The 17,796-nt window shown below is 55.7% G+C and overlaps 7 protein-coding genes across 7 annotated transcripts; 2 read left to right on the top strand and 5 right to left on the bottom strand.

Moving 5' to 3' along the window:
- Positions 1–120: 120 nt before the first annotated feature.
- apc5 lies at positions 121–2,967 on the top strand. Its single transcript, XM_047991860.1, has 3 exons — positions 121–1,086; positions 1,140–1,233; positions 1,288–2,967. The coding sequence occupies exons 1-3, from the start codon at positions 327–329 to the stop codon at positions 2,792–2,794; spliced, it is 2,361 nt and encodes a 786-aa protein (XP_047847873.1). The 5' UTR covers positions 121–326; the 3' UTR covers positions 2,795–2,967.
- Positions 2,872–4,020, bottom strand: JDV02_010141 (uncharacterized protein). The gene is made up of 2 exons (XM_047991859.1): positions 3,769–4,020; positions 2,872–3,711 (listed from the first exon to the last, which is right to left on the bottom strand). Exons 1-2 carry the CDS (start codon positions 3,845–3,847, stop codon positions 2,999–3,001), a joined length of 792 nt encoding a protein of 263 aa, XP_047847872.1. The 5' UTR covers positions 3,848–4,020; the 3' UTR covers positions 2,872–2,998.
- A 172-nt stretch (positions 4,021–4,192) lies between these two features.
- On the top strand, positions 4,193–5,547 carry JDV02_010140 (uncharacterized protein). Its single transcript, XM_047991858.1, has 2 exons — positions 4,193–4,589; positions 4,682–5,547. Exons 1-2 carry the CDS (start codon positions 4,331–4,333, stop codon positions 5,380–5,382), a joined length of 960 nt encoding a protein of 319 aa, XP_047847871.1. The 5' UTR covers positions 4,193–4,330; the 3' UTR covers positions 5,383–5,547.
- On the bottom strand, positions 5,435–8,213 carry JDV02_010139 (uncharacterized protein). The gene is made up of 2 exons (XM_047991857.1): positions 6,782–8,213; positions 5,435–6,718 (listed from the first exon to the last, which is right to left on the bottom strand). Exons 1-2 carry the CDS (start codon positions 6,930–6,932, stop codon positions 5,673–5,675), a joined length of 1,197 nt encoding a protein of 398 aa, XP_047847870.1. The 5' UTR covers positions 6,933–8,213; the 3' UTR covers positions 5,435–5,672.
- Positions 8,214–9,346: 1,133 nt separating this feature from the next.
- On the bottom strand, positions 9,347–11,960 carry JDV02_010138 (uncharacterized protein; the record flags this gene model as incomplete). The annotated part of the gene is made up of 11 exons (XM_047991856.1): positions 9,347–9,902; positions 10,035–10,252; positions 10,323–10,393; positions 10,451–10,700; positions 10,754–10,941; positions 10,997–11,087; positions 11,141–11,270; positions 11,335–11,520; positions 11,584–11,634; positions 11,687–11,738; positions 11,816–11,960. 11 exons carry the CDS (start codon positions 11,958–11,960, stop codon positions 9,347–9,349), a joined length of 1,938 nt encoding a protein of 645 aa, XP_047847869.1.
- Positions 11,961–13,033: 1,073 nt separating this feature from the next.
- JDV02_010137 (Prolyl aminopeptidase) lies at positions 13,034–14,306 on the bottom strand. The gene is made up of 2 exons (XM_047991855.1): positions 13,940–14,306; positions 13,034–13,875 (listed from the first exon to the last, which is right to left on the bottom strand). Exons 1-2 carry the CDS (start codon positions 14,209–14,211, stop codon positions 13,251–13,253), a joined length of 897 nt encoding a protein of 298 aa, XP_047847868.1. The 5' UTR covers positions 14,212–14,306; the 3' UTR covers positions 13,034–13,250.
- Positions 14,307–14,957: 651 nt separating this feature from the next.
- On the bottom strand, positions 14,958–16,501 carry JDV02_010136 (uncharacterized protein). Its single transcript, XM_047991854.1, has 3 exons — positions 16,139–16,501; positions 15,903–16,082; positions 14,958–15,843 (listed from the first exon to the last, which is right to left on the bottom strand). The coding sequence occupies exons 1-3, from the start codon at positions 16,406–16,408 to the stop codon at positions 15,124–15,126; spliced, it is 1,170 nt and encodes a 389-aa protein (XP_047847867.1). The 5' UTR covers positions 16,409–16,501; the 3' UTR covers positions 14,958–15,123.
- Between the last annotated feature and the right edge of the window lie 1,295 nt (positions 16,502–17,796).

Here is a 17,796-nt window from a genome sequence, read left to right as displayed (position 1 = left end):
CGTCATTTCAACCAGCTGTTGCTGGCCCTGAGGCTGCCTTGGATAGTGGGGGCCATATGCCGAAGATCTTCCGAGCGCCCTCGCCAACACCAAGACGCGTCTCCCGCTCATCATGAGCGGAAGGTACGAGTCTAATGCCCAGATAAATGTCGACACGCGTACTCTGGTAATCACCCTCTTGATGCCGCGCTTACAAGCGATTTGCACGGCAGCTCCACATCATGCGAAATGCCTAGCAACTCCTGCAGATGCCTCAAACCTGATTGCGCCCTCAGCAAAGCGCACCAGCCTTACCTCACATTCACGTCCCCTGCCGGACCTACATCATGGCGAGGTACCTGACGCCTGCAAAAATCGGACTTCTGGTTCTCCTGGAACTCTATACCGAGGAGACCATTCCGAGTGAGGCGATTATGCCCGTTCTATCCTTCATCACGTCTCACATCCTGGACCATGGCCAGTCGAAACCACAAGCATCTCAGACGACACGGTGGGGCAAGGCGGAACGTACCGTTAGGTTGGTAATTGGCATGAAAGACTTTGAGAGGCTGCTAGGAAGCTATCCCTTCCTGATGGGGTTGCCGGGGCGAAAGCTGTGGGATCAGTTTCTGGCACGTCTTTGGGAAGTCAATTCCCTAGACGCCCTCCATTCTTTCTTCGAGAGAATAAGATCGATGCTGGCAAGATCCAAGGACGAACGTCAGAGATTGAACGAAGACGAACCGCAAGGTGAAGATGACCGCATCAGACTGACTCGCAACTCGCCATATGGGGCATTCGTACGCCGCGCACGGCTCGAGTTCCAGCGGCTGCGGTTTTACGATTGCACGGAGCTCTGGAGGGATTTCGTGAGATATCGACAGCCAACAGCTGCCTATATGAGGAAGAAGCAGCCTGGGTTTTCTCGCCTGAGCTTTGATGATGTGTTGCGGCGCGGAGAGGACGAAGAATGGGACACCCAGGTCGTTGGCGACTTGGCTGCAGTAGCGCATGGAGATATGCTCACCGGGGATCTCAATGGAACTGTTGCTGTCAGCACTGATGACATTGAGGTTCTGTTGGAATTCCAGGTGGAGCAGATGCAAAGCAAGTCGCAATCACGTCGCGGTCTCGACAAACTTCTGACCAAAGGCGTACAGAATACGGTAACAGAATCCCCGTGGAGATTCATCGTCAATTTCAAGATCTGCTTCACGACAGCTTTTTGGTGCCGAGCTTGACGCATTACCTCAGGTGAGACGGCCCTTTTCGCTGTGGTCGATCTCTGCGCTTCTAAACACACTGCAGTTTCCTCGACGCGTGGCGTGCTGGTGACTATCCCACTGCGTTCGACTCCCTGCACCGCTACTTCGACTACACTATGCAATACCGTGATCGACTCTTCTACCAGTACGCACTGATGAATCTAGCTGTATTGCAAGCGGATTTCGGGTGTCACAGGGACGCGGTGTCAGCAATGCTTGAGACGGTATCGACGGCCCGCGAAAACCGAGACATGACCTGTCTGAACTTTGCTCTCAACTGGCTATTTCACTTCGGTCGCGCCCATCCAGACCTGGTCCGTGATCTCGAGCGCAAGAGCATGCTGAGCACCGGGAAAGAGACACTAGCATTTCTTCGAGTGAAAGCCCGGGAGTCCGGCATGTGGACGCTCTGGAGCTCGGTCCTGCTCACCGAGGCGAAACTTTCTCTCATCAACGGTGAATCCGTGGCGACATCGCTCGAACACATGGCCCGTAGCTCGCAGCTCATCGTGGAGAGGAACATGAAGACCATGTTTGGGTCTCATCTCGCGCTGCAAGCCGCCCTGTGGAATCGGCTGGGCCTCACGACTCTGTCTAACCTTGTCGCCGACATATTTCTACGCTGTCATGTGCAACACTCGGTATTTGATGACGAGCTGAAGCACACGTGTCGCATGGCGGTGGCCCTGGCCGACCGAGGAAAATACGCCGAAGCACTCCAGTCACTCGAGAGCCTGGACAGGAACTCTCTACGATCCTGGAAGCCGAGCCAGTACTGGCACAAGTATCGAGGAATCATCAAATTGAAGCGAGACTTGCACCATGGCAATCTGGACGGTGCAGAACGTTTGGTCGTGCAGCTTCTGCAGTCCAAGCCCGACGACCTAGAGCCTGATATGGCCTTCACTATTGAGGCACTGCATATTGAGTACCTGACGCGACGCGGGGACATTCAGGCAGCGTTCGCGAGCGTGGACAAGCTCATATCTCAGCTTTGCGACGAGAGCAAGGATATTGCTCTCCGCGTCAAGCTCCTCCTACTCAAGGTAGCGCTTCTCGACAAGTGTGGCCGACCGCAGAGAGCCATGTCTACGGCCGTTCGAGCCGCTAACTTGGCCTGGCGAGGGAGACTTGTGCCGTGCCTCTGGCAAGCTGCCGGCGCCCTGTCAAACATTCTCGTGTCGCTCGGCGCATTCGATGCAGCGGTTCAACTTCTCACAGCTGCCCTGCCGCGGGCCCTGGAATGCGAGTCCCCGAGCTTGCTGGGTCTGCTGTACTCCCATCTTGCGGACGCAAACATGGGCCTGGCCGGCACGATGCCTCCAAAGTCTAGCAAGAGGACGGAGTTCATGAACTGGGCATTGCGCGCTGTGCAAGAGGCCTTTGATCATTACTCGGCCATGGAGGACATTGAGCGACAGTGCGAAATGATGGCAAAGAAAGCCATGATTATGAAGTTGAAGGGGGAGATGGCCCTGGCGGCGGACTTTGCGGCGGCGTACGTGGAGTTGCGAAAGAGCGCCGAGTTATGGAGCATGCAGGATGCATGAGTGGGTATAAGTATGGCCGTCCATGTTCGCTTGCCTTGCATCGCGATAAGTCTTTGCGTACAAGATATAACTTCGTACATCGGGACAGCGCCAAAATATGTGATAACACTAGGACTCTTGCGGTGCCACTCCAGATCAACGCCACAATATATTTACAGGCGGAAAGCGCCCAGTCTGGACAAAGACGCCGATGGAAAACCCCCTTTACCAGTGAATCTTTTTGCCCTTGCGATTCTTGAGCTCACTCTCCTCGGATGTGACGATGGTCGCGCCATCCGTAGCATGGTTTGTCGCCCACACCTGAGCTATGCACAGCTCGAACGGACCCTCGATGCGATCCGTCAAGCCGATGCCGATGCTCCTGACCTTTTGCCTCAGGAGCTCCGTTTGGGGTTCTACAACGAAGCCGTGATTTGTCCTCACGAAATCATTCCATTTGACCATGACGGTCTCCCACTGGCCAGGCCGCTTCGCGAACAGCCTATGCTGATGCAGGTCAGTCGGCTCGACAGCTTCCGTCTGCAGGTTGATAAAGTATGCCCTTCCGTCGGACTTTATCCTCATGGCAAGATAAGTATAAGGGTCTATGTCCCATACGGACCTGCCGAATACCGTGGGGGGTTGATCGGGGGTGCGAAACGCGGCGTAACCGCTGCGCTGAATGTTGGGCCGTCCGGCAGGGAGGGATGTAGATATTTGGCCGTGGAATCGTGCGTAGCGGGCGGGGGATGGCGTTTGGGCTCCTGTGGAGGGATTTAGGTTGGTATCGCTTCGATCGACGAATTCGAGGTTGCTTTTGGACGATCCGCCGATGATGTCGTCGGACATGATTATGCAGTCGTCTACTGAGGCCCGGGTTTTGAAGTCGTAGAGCGGCCGCGGGCCGGATGGGCCTTTGACTCCCTCGAGTTTCCATGCTGCACAACGGGTTGTCAGTCCATGATGCGCAACGGCGCAAGAGAGTATATACGTGCCTATGCTCGAGAGACGCTTCAGCTCGTCCACGCTGCGCTTCAGGAAGCCGTTGGCGAGCAGCGGCCTGGTAGCATTCATGCTGTCGACGATGTGGCAGGAGATTCCGCGGACGGCGGTGGTGTTGGGATTGGAGCCAGGTGGCTCAGTGTGGGTAGGACACCATGTGTCTTGCGCGCATCAGTGTCGGGTTCCAAACGGCAGGGGCTAAACGATCATTCAGCAAGGCGCACGCGCGTGGGATAACGGATGGTGATGGGATGGGAGCCGAATGTGGTGTATGAATAGCGACGGATTAGCACGGTGTGACCCTGTGCGGAAAGTGCAAATCGGTCACCTCAGAGCTGGCCCACCCTGTGTGGCGGCTCGGAACATCCGAGGACCCGTTCCTCTCTTTTTTCAGTGGCATGTCGCGATGTTCAACGAGCTGGACAAGACGCTTCCGCGTTGGTCCATTTTTGCCTGACCCGGTCAGCGCCTCGTTATTCTTTATCCCGGAGGGCAACGGGTCTGTATTCATTGACCTTCCGTTGAGAAGTCACAGACCTCGCTCGCCCGACCACAATGCCAATCACTGTGGCCGCGCCGGCATGGCGCACACTCGCCTCTTCGCTTCCTCGGCAGCGATGCGCCGCGATCCTCCCGACCTTTCCCGCCGCGCGCCAGTACGCCTCGGGCGTTTCGCGGAATAAAATAAAACGGGAGATGGATAGGGCCGCGCGCGTGAGCTCGAGCAGGATGAATACGGAGCAGAGCATGTCGCAAATGCAAAAGCTCGCCAACGCGGAGTACTTCAAGGACGGTGGCGGGCCGCTCTTTCCAGGTACGGGTGAAACCAACCGAGGGCGTTTCTCGGCTCAGAAGTTCTCCGTGTGCCCCTCGGAGAGGACTTTTCTTTGACTGATCTTGTCGCAGGGACCTTTGTCTCTCTGCCCCTGTCTCGATACCCGCGAAGCCCGTCCGAATTCGCCCAATATCACTGGAACCGTATGCGCCATTGGCTCGTCGGCGCCGTCTCGGTCCTCAACTTCAAGCTCAAGTCCATGCCGAACTGGACAACGCGGCCAAAGTGGAAGGCCAGGCGCGGAAAGATTGCGCCCACGGCCAAGGCCCTGTATCGAGAGATGCTCGAGGCCTTTGCCCAAGGCGACAAGGCGACTCTGCAGAGGATATGCCTGAACGAGTTTGCGAAGAAGCTGGTCGCCGCCATCGACCGGAGAGACCCCCGGGAGCGAGTGCGTTTTGAGCTCGTCAAGTACAACAGCCCGCTCTTCTTCCCTCGCCTGCTGTCGCACCAGATCCACCAGGTCAACCCGTTCGACAAGGTCCTCGTGACCGAGCAGGCCGTCGTCGCCATAAACTCGACGCAGCAGGCCTCTAGGCAGAACATTTCCACCGGCGAGACGGTGCCGGGGAGCGTGAAACTTCAAGACAAGATCGAGTACGTTGTCCTGTCGCGACAGGCCAACCAAAAGACTTTCGAGACCGGGCCGTGGCGGATATGGGGCACGACATCGGCTACGACGTTGGCTGGCTACCTGGAGGAGAAGTCTGTGATTGACCGTGAGCAGGCAAGGCGGGCAGGATGGGACGAGTCCGCCACGAAAAAGTCGTAAACGACAACCTTGTCACGGAGCACGAAATGCGAACAGCCGAAGAGGCTTCCTAGCCATTGGTTGGACGTGTATGGGAATAGGAACATGTATCATATAAAGGAGCGTCTGACGTGACGCCATTGTATCAATTCTATCACGGCGCTGTCAGCGCCCATGATCTCCACCACCTTCACATCTATCGTCTGTATCTTCCCACATCCATTGGCTCAACTCTCCTCTACCACATCTGGCAGCACGCCAAGGCCACTGTCTAGAACTTCCGCGCAGGTGCGGCCAGCAGTGCGTGTCGCTCAAAAGAACTTGCCAGCCTTGGATGTCACAACCTCCTGCTGCACATCATGCTCGCTGTGTATGCTCTCCTCCACCTCGACAGGTCGATCCAGAGCGGTGAAAGGCTCGTGTCGAATCTTCGCCTTGACGTACTGGAAACCAAGTCTTAGGGCCAACGCGCCGAAACCCCACAATAGCCCGCCGACGGGTGCGGCCACGAAGGCGCCAAACGCGCTCCAGTCGTCGCCATACAGACCATTCTGGAGGAGGAGGAGCTTGCTTCCCTCGTCGGCGTTGCCGTAGTAGATGGTACCAAAGAGGAACACGGTGAAGATGCCCCCCAGGCCACCAACGACAACCTCGAAGCCTCGCCACCAGTAGAGCCGCTCGCTGAGGCCCAGGCACAAGACGGGGATGGTGGCGGCCGAGAGCAGGTCGCTGATGAGGTAGATTTGCAGAATGGACGTGGCCTTGAGGGCGAGGACGACGACCGGGATCATGGTCAAGACGACCATGCCTCGGATGTACCAGATGTTGAGACGGTTGCGGAACAGGTCATTCGACGCCGCAGAGACCATGGCGGACTGGGTGCTGTCAAAGGCTGCGGTGCTGAGACTCACGACCATGACGAGCACGATGCCGACCACCCAGTTGGGGAGGGTCTCCAAGAGGGCGAAGAACGCCAGCGAGCCCACCTGCGGTGGGTCACCGGGCCACGTCCCCGACCAGACGGCTATGAGGCCGGCGCAGCCGACGAGCGTGAGGATGCACAAGATGCCAACCGTAGCCACCGAAACGCCGATCCAAAGGTCCTTATCCGTCTTCGCCGAGAAGGTTCGAAGCCAGAAGTTGGCAAGGAAGAGGTCGTTTGTCCCGACGGCGACGGGCAAGATGTACAGAAGGTACCACCCAACCGTCGAAGGCTTCGTGAGCCCGGAGGAATCGATGAGCTCAGGCTTGATCTCCGTCTTCACGCCAACAGCGATGGACGCGATGACGATGAGCCCCACGACCATGCCGCCTTGGATGACATCCGTGAGGAAAGAAATCCTGAAGCCTCCGAGTGCTGCAACGCGCGGGTCAGTCATTGTCTTCACGACTAAGACAGCGTCGGTGGCCGACAACTTACATGTGTAGATAGTGGTGACAACGCACTCGACAATGATGACGGGAAGATTGTCGATGCCGGTCAAGGCGTTGACGACCTGGCCCAGGGACGACAGTTCGGCAATCATGTAAAGAAACAGAGTAACCAGCGTCATGAAGCTCAGGTACAGCATGGTAACGGTGCCATATCGCTGTCGCGTCCACTCCGTCAGAACGAATCCGTGGGGACATTTGCGCCGAATGATGGGGCCTAAGGCGCCGAAAATTAAGAACGGCAGAGCCGACGCCAGCGCGTAGGTCAGAACACCCTGGACGCCAGCAATGGTTGCGATCTCAGGATAGGTGAACAGGATTCCGGAGCCGAGTGCTTTTCAAGCTGTTAGTACCGCACCGGGGTTAGGGGGGGAAAGGGAGGAAGAGAGAGTATTTGGAGTCTTGGAGCGGCAGCACGTTTCCCACGCAAGCATTAACTTGATCGAGTAATTACGGTGCAATCTCAGCTTCGTCCTCGTAGGCCTGACATCTCTCACATGCGGAACCGAAGTTCCTTGGTGGAGTTGGATGCCAGGCTCTATGAGGATTCCGCGCCCGTAGTGAGCCGCAATCTCCTCTCTGTCACGATGAGCAAGCTCCCCGACATCCCACCTACCCAGCACAGATTGGCAGCTCTGCAATCCTGAAGGTGCCAACGGACCATCGTAAAGGCTTGTCCAGTCGCAGAGACCGTTGCCACGCTCTGCGCCGTGAGGAGCGATGCGGGGAGCCAAGCGCATCGCTCAAGAGAGGAGAGCAAAGATCTTGGGTTACGAACCTACTCATTGCCGTCGTCGAGTCATATGCTTTCGCTGGTCATGCCGTCCGAGTGTCCCATGCCATCCACGAACTGGAAAGGCTACCGCTCCGGAGTCATATCATTGGCGCTTTGCAGTCGCACCGGCCGCATCAATCACTCACCCGACGCAATAAAGTTGAGGGCCAAGGGAAATGCTGTTGAACCGGTCAGCTCACCGTGTTCCCTGCGGGGGTCCGGATTCAGGCACTCGAGAGAAGGCCGTCACGGGTTTGTTGAATCCTGCTGACCAGTTTGCGTTCCGTTGCCGGACAAGAAATCCTTCTTGCTCTGGTTCCTCATCCTCCAAGCAATGGCAGTGCCCAAAACCCTTCGTTGAAGACGTCAGCCATGCGCCTGCATGGATATTGGCAAAGCTTTGTTGGGGGGAAAAGGAACCCACAGAAAGGCGCCATATGTGAGATAAATGATGGCGTTCGACGCCGCGAAAGATGGTTGACCCATGATGAGTTTGACCGACGTGGGTAGCACAGGAGCGAAGGCGACGAAGTCAAGGTCAGACGCATGCGCAGACGACGAGAGCCCTGGCGAAGATGACCGTCGGTGACGGGGCGGGTCTACGTTCCTGGACGATGTTTATGAAGAAAATGTGAGCCTCCCAAGGTTGGTGGCATGATTTGGTAAAAATTTACACTATCGGGGTGTCGCCCCAGCGCGCGACCGAGAAAGGTTAATGCCTCTCCATCAATAGCTTCCACAGTGCAACGGAGCCGCACCGCACTAGCTTCGCTGACCGAATTGCCCCAAGCTGTAGGGCCACACCTGAACCGGCGCCAAAATCTTGTTGGCAGGCTGCCTTCCGACACCCATGAGGGTTACACAGACATCACTCCAGACTCAGAGGCACTTGCTTCTTGCCCCGTGTCGTCTGTCCATTGTTCGCTTGGGCTGCCATCTCACATGGGTCAGGAGGAGGCAGAAATCTCGTCGCTTGAGCGACACCTTGGCAAATATCGTGGTTTACGAACCCTGGAATTAGTAGTAGTACAGAATATAAAAAGACCATCCCCGACACACGGTTCTGTTGGAATACGAGGCAACAAGCCTTTGGATTCTTGCCGGCCAAACCAAATTCCACGATTCCCATCGTCCGAGCTGACCCAAACCCTCCACTGCAATATCAGCCCCCGTTCCGGAGGACAGTCATCCGGGATCCTGATCCGAGGAAGACATCTTCCCGTTCAATTTGATGGCCAACAGGCGGATGATCACCAAGCGCATCTTTCAGGATTACCCAGAGATGCCCTCGACACAAATCCGCCAACATCGATCATGGTTTCCATATCCATTTTGTCACCCCATATTTCTCGCCCAAGTGTCGCCAGATCTGTCACGATCCAAGGCGAGGGTGACCAAACATTAAGGTCCTGCAAGTTAGCAGGCGCAACTTGAAGAGCAGATCATGTTTTTGGTCTGCAAATATTCGTCTGTGAACCAATCGGTCCACGCAAGGTTTCTGCTTTCGGCCGTCGTCGATCGTACACAGCCGAAACAGGGAAAATGAGAACCGGCCCTCTTTAGTAGAGGAAACATCGATCATGAAATCAACGCGAGAGCCTTGACTGCCGACGATGAAGAGAGGTCGCGATCGACCCTCGGAGAGGCCGACAATCGTTGGGAGCTGTCCCGTATTAGAACAAAAATTTGACAGAGGAGAGGTGAAAAACACTGAAGAGCGAACACGACGCAGGGCGATCGCCCTCGGAAGTCGACATCGAGTTCGACACTTGCGACGAATTACTGCGTAGGGCGTTCGGTCTTCTGCGACTCCAAATTATTCTCGTCGGCTGCGGAGGTAGACTCGTCAGCCTGGTGCGAGTTGTTCGAGGGAGTGCTCGAAGGGTTGGTCGAGGGATTGTTAGGGGCATCAGTCGGGCCCGGGAATCCGGAGAAAGCTGGCATCATCGGACCAGGTGAGAACATCATGGGTCCAAGCATATCGAAGCCGGGGTACATAGTGTGAGGCATGTAACCTGGGTACATGCCTGGGGGACTGGGCTGCGGGCTCAGAGGAGCAGTCATGTACGGATACGGCCATGGATGATAAGGCATCCAAGGTATCATGGGGTAGGGCGTCATCGCCTCGGCCGGTGTCGCTGTCGTCACGTTTCCAGCGGTCGACGAGGAGGGCGTGGCGGACTCGTTCGTTGCGGCGACTGTCTTTGTAGGTGACTTGGCCTCGGCAGCGCTGTCGTCGGAATCAATGGTTGAGCTCGACACAATGCGGTGGTTGAGGTCAAACTCCACAGACTTTTTGGCCACGACTTCGGGAGGTCCGACGTCCTGAAGATTGCTGTTCAAGTCAGAAATCGCGCGAGATGCCACAGGGGAGTCGAACAAGCCACGCCCAGATGACGAGCCATTGCCAAGTACGGACGGACGAGGCTGGCGCGTGCGTCCGGGCGTGAAGGAGTTGGAGGCATACTGAGTTCGTCGGCCAGACGGACCCATGGGCCCCGACGCGGTACCTGGGTGACGGTCAGACGGCCTCTCGAGCTCAAACGAGCCGACTCGAGGGCGACGGGTCAGGGTCTGCATGTTGCGGAATGGGCCGCCCGAAGGCGCGACTCTGCGTGGCGTGTCAATCATTCGGGGCTCCTTTCTCTCGACTCGGATGCAGTAGTCATCAATGAACGTTTTATTCTATCATCACAACGTTAGCTCATGAACAGAGAGAAAGGGTAATCCCCCGCGAAAGGTCTGGACGACGTACCATGGCTTCAATGAGCTCATCTGGGGAGTCAGGGCGAGCGAACTCCACGAATGCGAAACAAGTTTTCTGGCCTAAAATGCGCGTCAGTTTTGACTGCTCGACAGAGATCGCTCGTTGGAAAGACATACCAGTCACGCCTGGCACATCCTTGCAATGAAGCTGCACTTCCAACACTTGACCGCAGGAGCTCGCCAGAGACTGCAAAACATCCTTGGTCATAGTAGGCGGCAAGTTCCCCATATAGGCAGATCGACGATCTTTGTCGTACTGACGCAAGAAATTTCTTTCGCGGGGGCGGAAGGCGGATCCAGGTCCTTCGGGGGACAGCGTTTTCGGGTCAAAGACTTTGACACAGTAGGTGGGATCATTGGCAAAAACCTACACCGAATGTCAGTGGATAGCGACCCAAGAGCTGGAGACGTTAAACTTACTCGTGGAGGATCACGCTTTGCATCGTACATTTTGTACGTAACAACGACAGCTTGGGGGAGCCCGGCCGCCAATCGAAGACCCTCTTCGAGAAGCTCTACCTTGGAGATTTCTCCCAGGCGACGAAGAAGATCGCTCGCCTCACTGTGGCGAGTGCGCTGGCCAGAATGCTTGTAAACGATGAATGATGCTAGAGAGACATGTCAGCTAACTGCACTGAAAGCAAGGCGGATAGGAAAGCTTACACTGGGCTCGTGCCATCTCTGTGCGGCAGGGTCGACCAAGGACCGTTGTTCCTTTGCCTTCTCGCATGGCTCGCTGGGCCTCCTCATCGAACTAAGTCTTCATTAGCAAATCAACACAGTGAAATTCAGGCAGTGTAGACGTACCCTGTACTGGCAGAACGCAAAAGGCATATGTCTGCCGTCGCGCTTGATCTTCACGAAGACTGTTCCAAAGCGGCCAAAGACTCTAGTAACCTCTTCTTCGAGCTCATGGTCGGAGAACTGCTGCGGTAGGCTAGAAAGATGCAAAGTTAGCGTTCGTCGAAGGCAACTTGTTCATTTCCTGGTGCGGTACTTACTTTGCAACGAACATGCAAGCCGAACCGGCATACATCGTCTGCGGATCAATCTTGTTTCTATTATCGCTATACACCGTGAGGCCTGTGGCGACAATACCTCGTGGATCAGGGCGAGTGTCCTCGTTGGAGCCATCGGTGAATACGTCGCCATCATCTGTAGATCCAAAACCCATGAAATTGGAAGATCTGGCGTATGTGGAGTCAGCAAGCGGGGAGAATGGGCCGTCAAAGGTTGCGTGGGAGACATACCTATTCGATCGTGGAGTATCATCGTCCGAAGTAAGCTTCATTGCCTGCAGTCTACCGACGCGTCAGCCTGCCTCTTTGGACATTCATTACCGACGAAACTTACCGGCTGACGGGAAATGGCGAAAGAATGTCGCTCGAAGTCTCAAACCGGGCTCCTGTGCTATGTTAGCCACAGGCACGTCAAAGAAAGTGTTCTCTGCGATACTATTGCAGACAAAGAAGAAGGACTTACCGCCGCCGCGGTTGCTGTCTTCATCGGAGGAAGCAAGCGCATCTTTTCCGAGAGGTTCACAAGAGGCCGTCTTCCTGACGGAGTGAAGGGCGAGCGCCTCGCCGAGCGACGGCTGCTTCCCCGACTGTGGAGTCGTGGGGGACATGTTTGGACCTTGAATGTTCGAGGACCAGCTTTGGTGTTTGTGGCCTTCTTTGGGTCAGGTTTGTTGCTTCTCGTGCGTGCGAGGCAAACTTCCAGGCAGGCGAACGTGACAACACGCTTTCGTAGTGACACAGGGTTATGGGAAGTGTCTATGACAGACACGAAGATGATGAAGGTGAATGATTTCCAGGTCTTTCTTGTGGTAAGATTGCTCACCCTGAGAACGAAGAATGGAAGACGCGAAAGTGACGCGACGAGTAGATCGTGTGAGGTAGAGAGTGTTGAGTGGAGGAAGCGGTAGAGGACTGGGCCTTCCCAGTGTGGGCAGTCAAGATCTTTGCTCCAAACCCGGAGGGCTGAATGAAAGTCTTGCGGCACCGCGAGAAGGTTTGTTGATGGGATGTTGGGAAGGACTGCGCGAGGGAAAGAGGGTGCGGAAAACAGAAGTGGTGGGTGGTGGGTGGTGCGTGTTCGCGTGTTATAAGGTGCGGCAGCTGTGCGCGCTCGCCGCCAGCTGTGAGGCATTGGGCAGGCACGCGCCTGCTCTTGTTCGCGCCTTCCTTCCAAGGCTCAGCCCAGTCACACCGCCTTTGGCTCATCGGCAATTGACCAAGGCGGGAATCCATGGTCAGTCCCATCTTAACAGTGCACGGGGTTCGTGCTGGTCAGCCTGGAGAGGCTGTTGCTAGTTAGATACCCGTTCACGAAAACCTACCTGTGCGTTCCGCGTTCCTCGATGCTGCTTCGAGTCCGACTGGCCGGGTAGGAATCCCTGGCTCGCGGGTTGGTTTGCATGCGTGCACACAAAATGAAATGCGCAGCTCTACCAGCATTCACTCTGCCTCAAGACTAGCCGACATCCTTTGCAATCTGGAGTCCTGAACGCGGAGTGTCGGGATCTTGATGTCTCCCGCGTGGCAACCTAGGCCACGAATCTGTATCTCCCGTCATGATGACAATGCCTCTGTTGGCACACTAGCGAAAGAAGATACAGCGGCTTTCTCCCCTACTGCCCGCTTTTCAATCTCGAGAACGCCTTGCCTCAGGCAAGTTGACCCTGTTAAAGTCCTATGCGTGATCACTCCCCCCCTTCATCCGGAGTGCAAGGTCGCCACGCCCTGCCGCTACCCGCGAACAACATCATGATTACTCATAGACCAACATAGTACTGTTCAAGTCAAACGCACGATCGCGTTTGGCTCAGATTTCGAGATTGTCCGCCTGAGTAGCAAAGCATAAACCACGGCAAGAAAGGAGCTCGGGGTGGGCAGAGCGATGATGCGACTTCAGATCAGGCGCTTATCTGGTCAAGGAACTGCCAAACTCGATCTCTAAAAGCATCAGGCTCGTCGGACGGGGGACTATGGCCAGAATTCTCGAAGATCGTCAGTTGCGCGCCGGGCACAGACTCCGCAATCTCCTCGCTGAACATGACCGGGGTAATGGGGTCGTGTCTCCCACAGACCACGAGGGTGGGGGCCTTTATCTGTTCAAGGCGGTTGCGCAAGTCAAATCTAGGTTGGTTGTGGGTGAAGCAGAAGTTGTGCGTCTTGTAGTGGAGGATCAGCTCATCTGCCTCTGTGTGCTTGTCTGCGTCAGGTGCTGCGGGAGCGTTGGGTCTCCCTGAGCCCTCTGGTGTGTAGATGGGCAGGATTTCGATGAAAGCTGCTGCCAGGTCTTCATTATCTCGTATGTTCCCACTCCATACCCGCACTTGGCGGTCCGCGTCTGGCTGTATCCGGGCGTCCGTGAGAATCGACTTCAGGCAGCGCAGCACTCCCAGCACGCCGTTTGCCCAAGTGTCGCGAAGGAGCAGCGCAGAAACGCGTTGCGGGTATACCAATGCATATTCCAGAGCAACCATGCCTCCATAGGAGCCTCCGGCAACGATACACATATCAGCTCCGGCCCATTCCCTGGACACGGGTTAGCCAGGCGCTGCCCAGAAAGGGAAACATGAATAGCTCTGCACAACTTTACCTCAGCTCGTCGACATCAGCGGCCCAGCGCTGATGCGTGAAGGGTCCTTTGTCATCGCTACGGCCGCTTCCCCTCGCATCGTACACAAGAAGACGAAAGCGTGACGACAAGAAGCTGAAAGATTGGAGCGGCTCGCGGTGATCAGACACACCTTGCGCCCCATGGAGAGCTATGAGGAGGGGCTTTGCCGTGCTGTTCGCCCCCAGTAACTTCACTTGCAAGGTGGCGCCATCGCTCAGCGAGACTGAGGCGTGTTTGCACGTCGCATCCATTGTTGATCCGATCTCGAGCTCACGTCGAGTCGCCGATCGGTTCGAGGCTCGATTGCGGCGCAGGGACTTTGCTTTGGCACCAAATTCTTGGTTCCTCAAACGCAATGTTGAGGAAGCTCGGTTGGCCACGTGAAATGCCATGTCAACCCCTCAATGGATGCTAGGGATATCTGACCTAATTTGGAAAGATGGGATGCCGCGACCTGCGTTGTTACGCTGCGACGGATAGTAAGCTCTGGTCGCATAAATAAGGGCCATCGACCAGAGCTTGATCGTCTGTCAGTAACATAATTCGTACGCGGCCATGTCTCGATGTCATTGCCTTGATTAATTTAATGTGTCGTATGCACACATTTCTACGTCCACTTCTCAACATTCTTCCAAGTAGTTCGACTGTTCAAAGAGCGGGCAAAGAAGCATTCCACGGTCGGACCAACACGTCAGGATGATCAGCTGGGCTGCCGCCGAGCTCATGGCAACGGTGGTGCAACGCAATCCTGCCTGCTAAGGTCAAGCCTGCTGATGCGAGCTATATATCGCAACGGCGGCCTTGGCTTTACGGGTCGGGCACACACATGAGCTTACACGACACGTCCATAACGGATATCGCGTACGACCATCATAAGCTCATTGCCATGCCCAAAAGCAACAGCAAAGATGTTGGCGTCCTTATTAAATAGCTTCTATTTTCACGGCACGGCGCAGCTTGTGTTCCGACTGTTAGGATGGTGATGAGTCAGAACTTGGGGGTAATGTGTGGCATTCTGGTTACGTTGAAGTAACAAAGCGTAGCTATATAGACACAACATGTAGCGATCCCCATGCAATGAGGCGTTTGCGGTACAGTAGCATATCATGATGTGTCGCTGTCCCTCAGTGTTTTTGTCCTCCGTGTACACGGTAACAGGCAACTTAGAAGGTGCGGAAGGAGCCGCTACCGCCCTGGCCGTTGTTGATGAGGAGGTTCGCGGTATCGCTCGGGACGCCTGAGATGACGTCCTTAAGGGCATGCTGGGCAATATAACCACACAAGCCTTCTGTCTTCTGGCCGAGGCCGAGAAAATACGCGCCGAGGCCAGCGACGTGGGGTGAGGCCATGGATGTGCCGCTAATCTTGTTGGTAGTAGCGCCAGGCCAGGTAGAGGTGATATCTGTGCCAGGGGCGAGCACCTTGACGAGGCTGCCGATATTGGAATAAGTCGCAAGGGAGTCGTCGATGACGGTGGCACCGACCGTGCAGGCCGTCGGCTCGGAGGCGGGCGAGTAGCCAGCAGCATCGGCGGCATCGTTGCCAGCAGCTACGGCAAGGAAGAGACCAGCTTTCACGATATTGGCGGCAGCCTGATTGACAGGCTCGGACTTACTGCCGCCTAAGGACATATTGACGACGACGCCTTTAGGGCAGCTCTGGCTAGGGCCGTCCTTGGTGACGAAATCCATGCCAGCGATGACGCCGGAGGTGGTTCCCGAGCCACCAGCGTCGAGAACCTTGACGCCGAAGATGGACGTTTTCTTGGCGACACCATACGTCTTAGAGCCGATGGTACCTGAGACGTGGGTGCCGTGGCCATTACCGTCAGTGTTATCCTGGTCGACGAAGTTGGCGAGGAACTTGGCGCGGCCCTCGAAGTCCTTAACGGAAGCATTAGCGTTATCGGGCTCATTTTACAATAGAAATAGGGGCAGCAAACAGGGTGCGTGGCGTCGACGCCAGTGTCAATAACGTAGGCACAGGTGCCCTCACCGGCAGAGTCGTCGTAGGTATAGTCGGTAGTGCCGGGCTTTGGGCTGGATAGACGGGCGAGGCCCCAATCGGCGTTCTGCTGAGTCGCCGAGATGGTCACGACGGCGTCCTGCTCGAGGAACTCGACCTAGCAACGACTCAATATCCTTGGTCCTTGGATCACCATACGAGAGAGAGACCTACGTGGGGGTTATTCTTGAGCTTTTCAACCTCCTCCTTAGTCAGGCTGGCGGCAAAGCCGTGGAAGGAGTGCGAGTATATGTAGTCAGCGTGGGCGGTGATGCTCTCCACGGCGGCAGAGACGGCGTTGTTTTCGCCGCTCCTCATCTTGACAATATACTTGCCATCGATGACTTTCGCGTTCTGGGGGATGAGTACAGGAGCGGGCGAGCTGCGCTTGGTGGGGCTCGCGAAGGAGAATGGGAAGAGAGCGAGGAGTGCAACGGCACGCATTTTGGCGACTATATAACTATGCTGGACCGAAGTATATACGGGCGAGATGATGGAGCTGAGACACAATGAGCTCGTCAACTTGGGGCAACACTGGAGTGGGCAATTGAGACTAAAGAGCACAATAGAAACGACGGTAATCTCAGCAGGACGAGGGCGTCTATTTATCTGCCCGCAAGAACTCGCCGCATACCTCGCATCACTGGCCCAGCGTCACAGCATCGCTCGACATCGTGATTTCCAATTTACCCACCTGCTCCAATCTTCAAGTCTAGAGGGAAAGTTTAGCTTCTACATTCGGCCGATACCTGCGCTCAAGATAGCCAGGGGATCGCCGGTTACATCTCATGAAGTGCCGGCCACTGGGCGCCGCCACCTCTCTAAACGGTCAGTGGATTACAATCTGACGAATCTGACACGACCCTATGGGTCTAGGCGTCCCTTCTACCTGTCAAAAACAGCATAGTTAGAGGAACTTCTGATCGTTGATTGTTCTATGGTAGCTATACCTGTCCGGGTGCTTTCGGCCGACATGGAGCAATAGAGACGCCTCGCGAAGCTGTGACGTGCATGAGAGTAGGCGCGACGATCCGTTGGTTGCAGATAACCGGTTGCCGCATGGCCATACGGATGTTATTCTACTTTAATCGGTTGCTAACTGCCCGTCACGGGCAACACCGAGAAGTGGCGTTTAGGAAGTGAGGCTCGGCTCTTCATGGTCGTGACGGGGTCGTCTCAGGCCGGCCCCCATCCCGCGGGCACGAGTTGCGTTGGCTTCATGCCGTCGCAGAGACACTGCGGGGTCAGATTGCTACTATTATCCTTCCTAGGCAGCCGTCCGTTCAATGACCTAAAGTACCATTGTATGTACTCGAACAGAAAAAAAAAAGAAGAGGGTGGGGGGGCATCTCGCCAGGCCTTCACGGTTTCCCGAAACGCCTACGGACACGGGCATCAAACGATACTATACGCCGAACCACCGTCTAACGTGCTGACCGCTACCATGTACGTTGGCCAAAACCGTGTTGCTCCCATGTCCTGTAGCTGTACCCCATATTTCAGACATTAGCAATGACACTGCGGAGTGATCATGGCGGATACTCGGCAACGATCCGTACAAGATTCGCTCAGCTGTCCGTGTTACGTGCATATATAGTAGTAACCAGTTCGGAAGCTAAGTGCCGATCAATGGTGCCTCTCATTGTTCCCCATGCGCAATCAAATGCTCAGCTGCCTATTATGTGCCTCCTCCGCGCAACCGCCTCGGTCACGCGCCGCCAGCCGCCGGTTCGCCCTGCCTTCTTGGCCTTGGGCAATGGGCGGATACGGTTTAAGGGACATGATAAATTCTTTTCGCATTGTCTTCAATAGGTTGAGCATCGTTTAGCATC

The sequence above is a fragment of the Purpureocillium takamizusanense genome, chromosome 11, assembly GCF_022605165.1.
Source record: "Purpureocillium takamizusanense chromosome 11, complete sequence".
Classification (NCBI taxonomy): Eukaryota; Fungi; Ascomycota; class Sordariomycetes; order Hypocreales; family Ophiocordycipitaceae; genus Purpureocillium; species Purpureocillium takamizusanense.
Note: the sequence above shows the minus strand (reverse complement) of the source record. Positions and strands in the feature narration are given on the sequence as shown.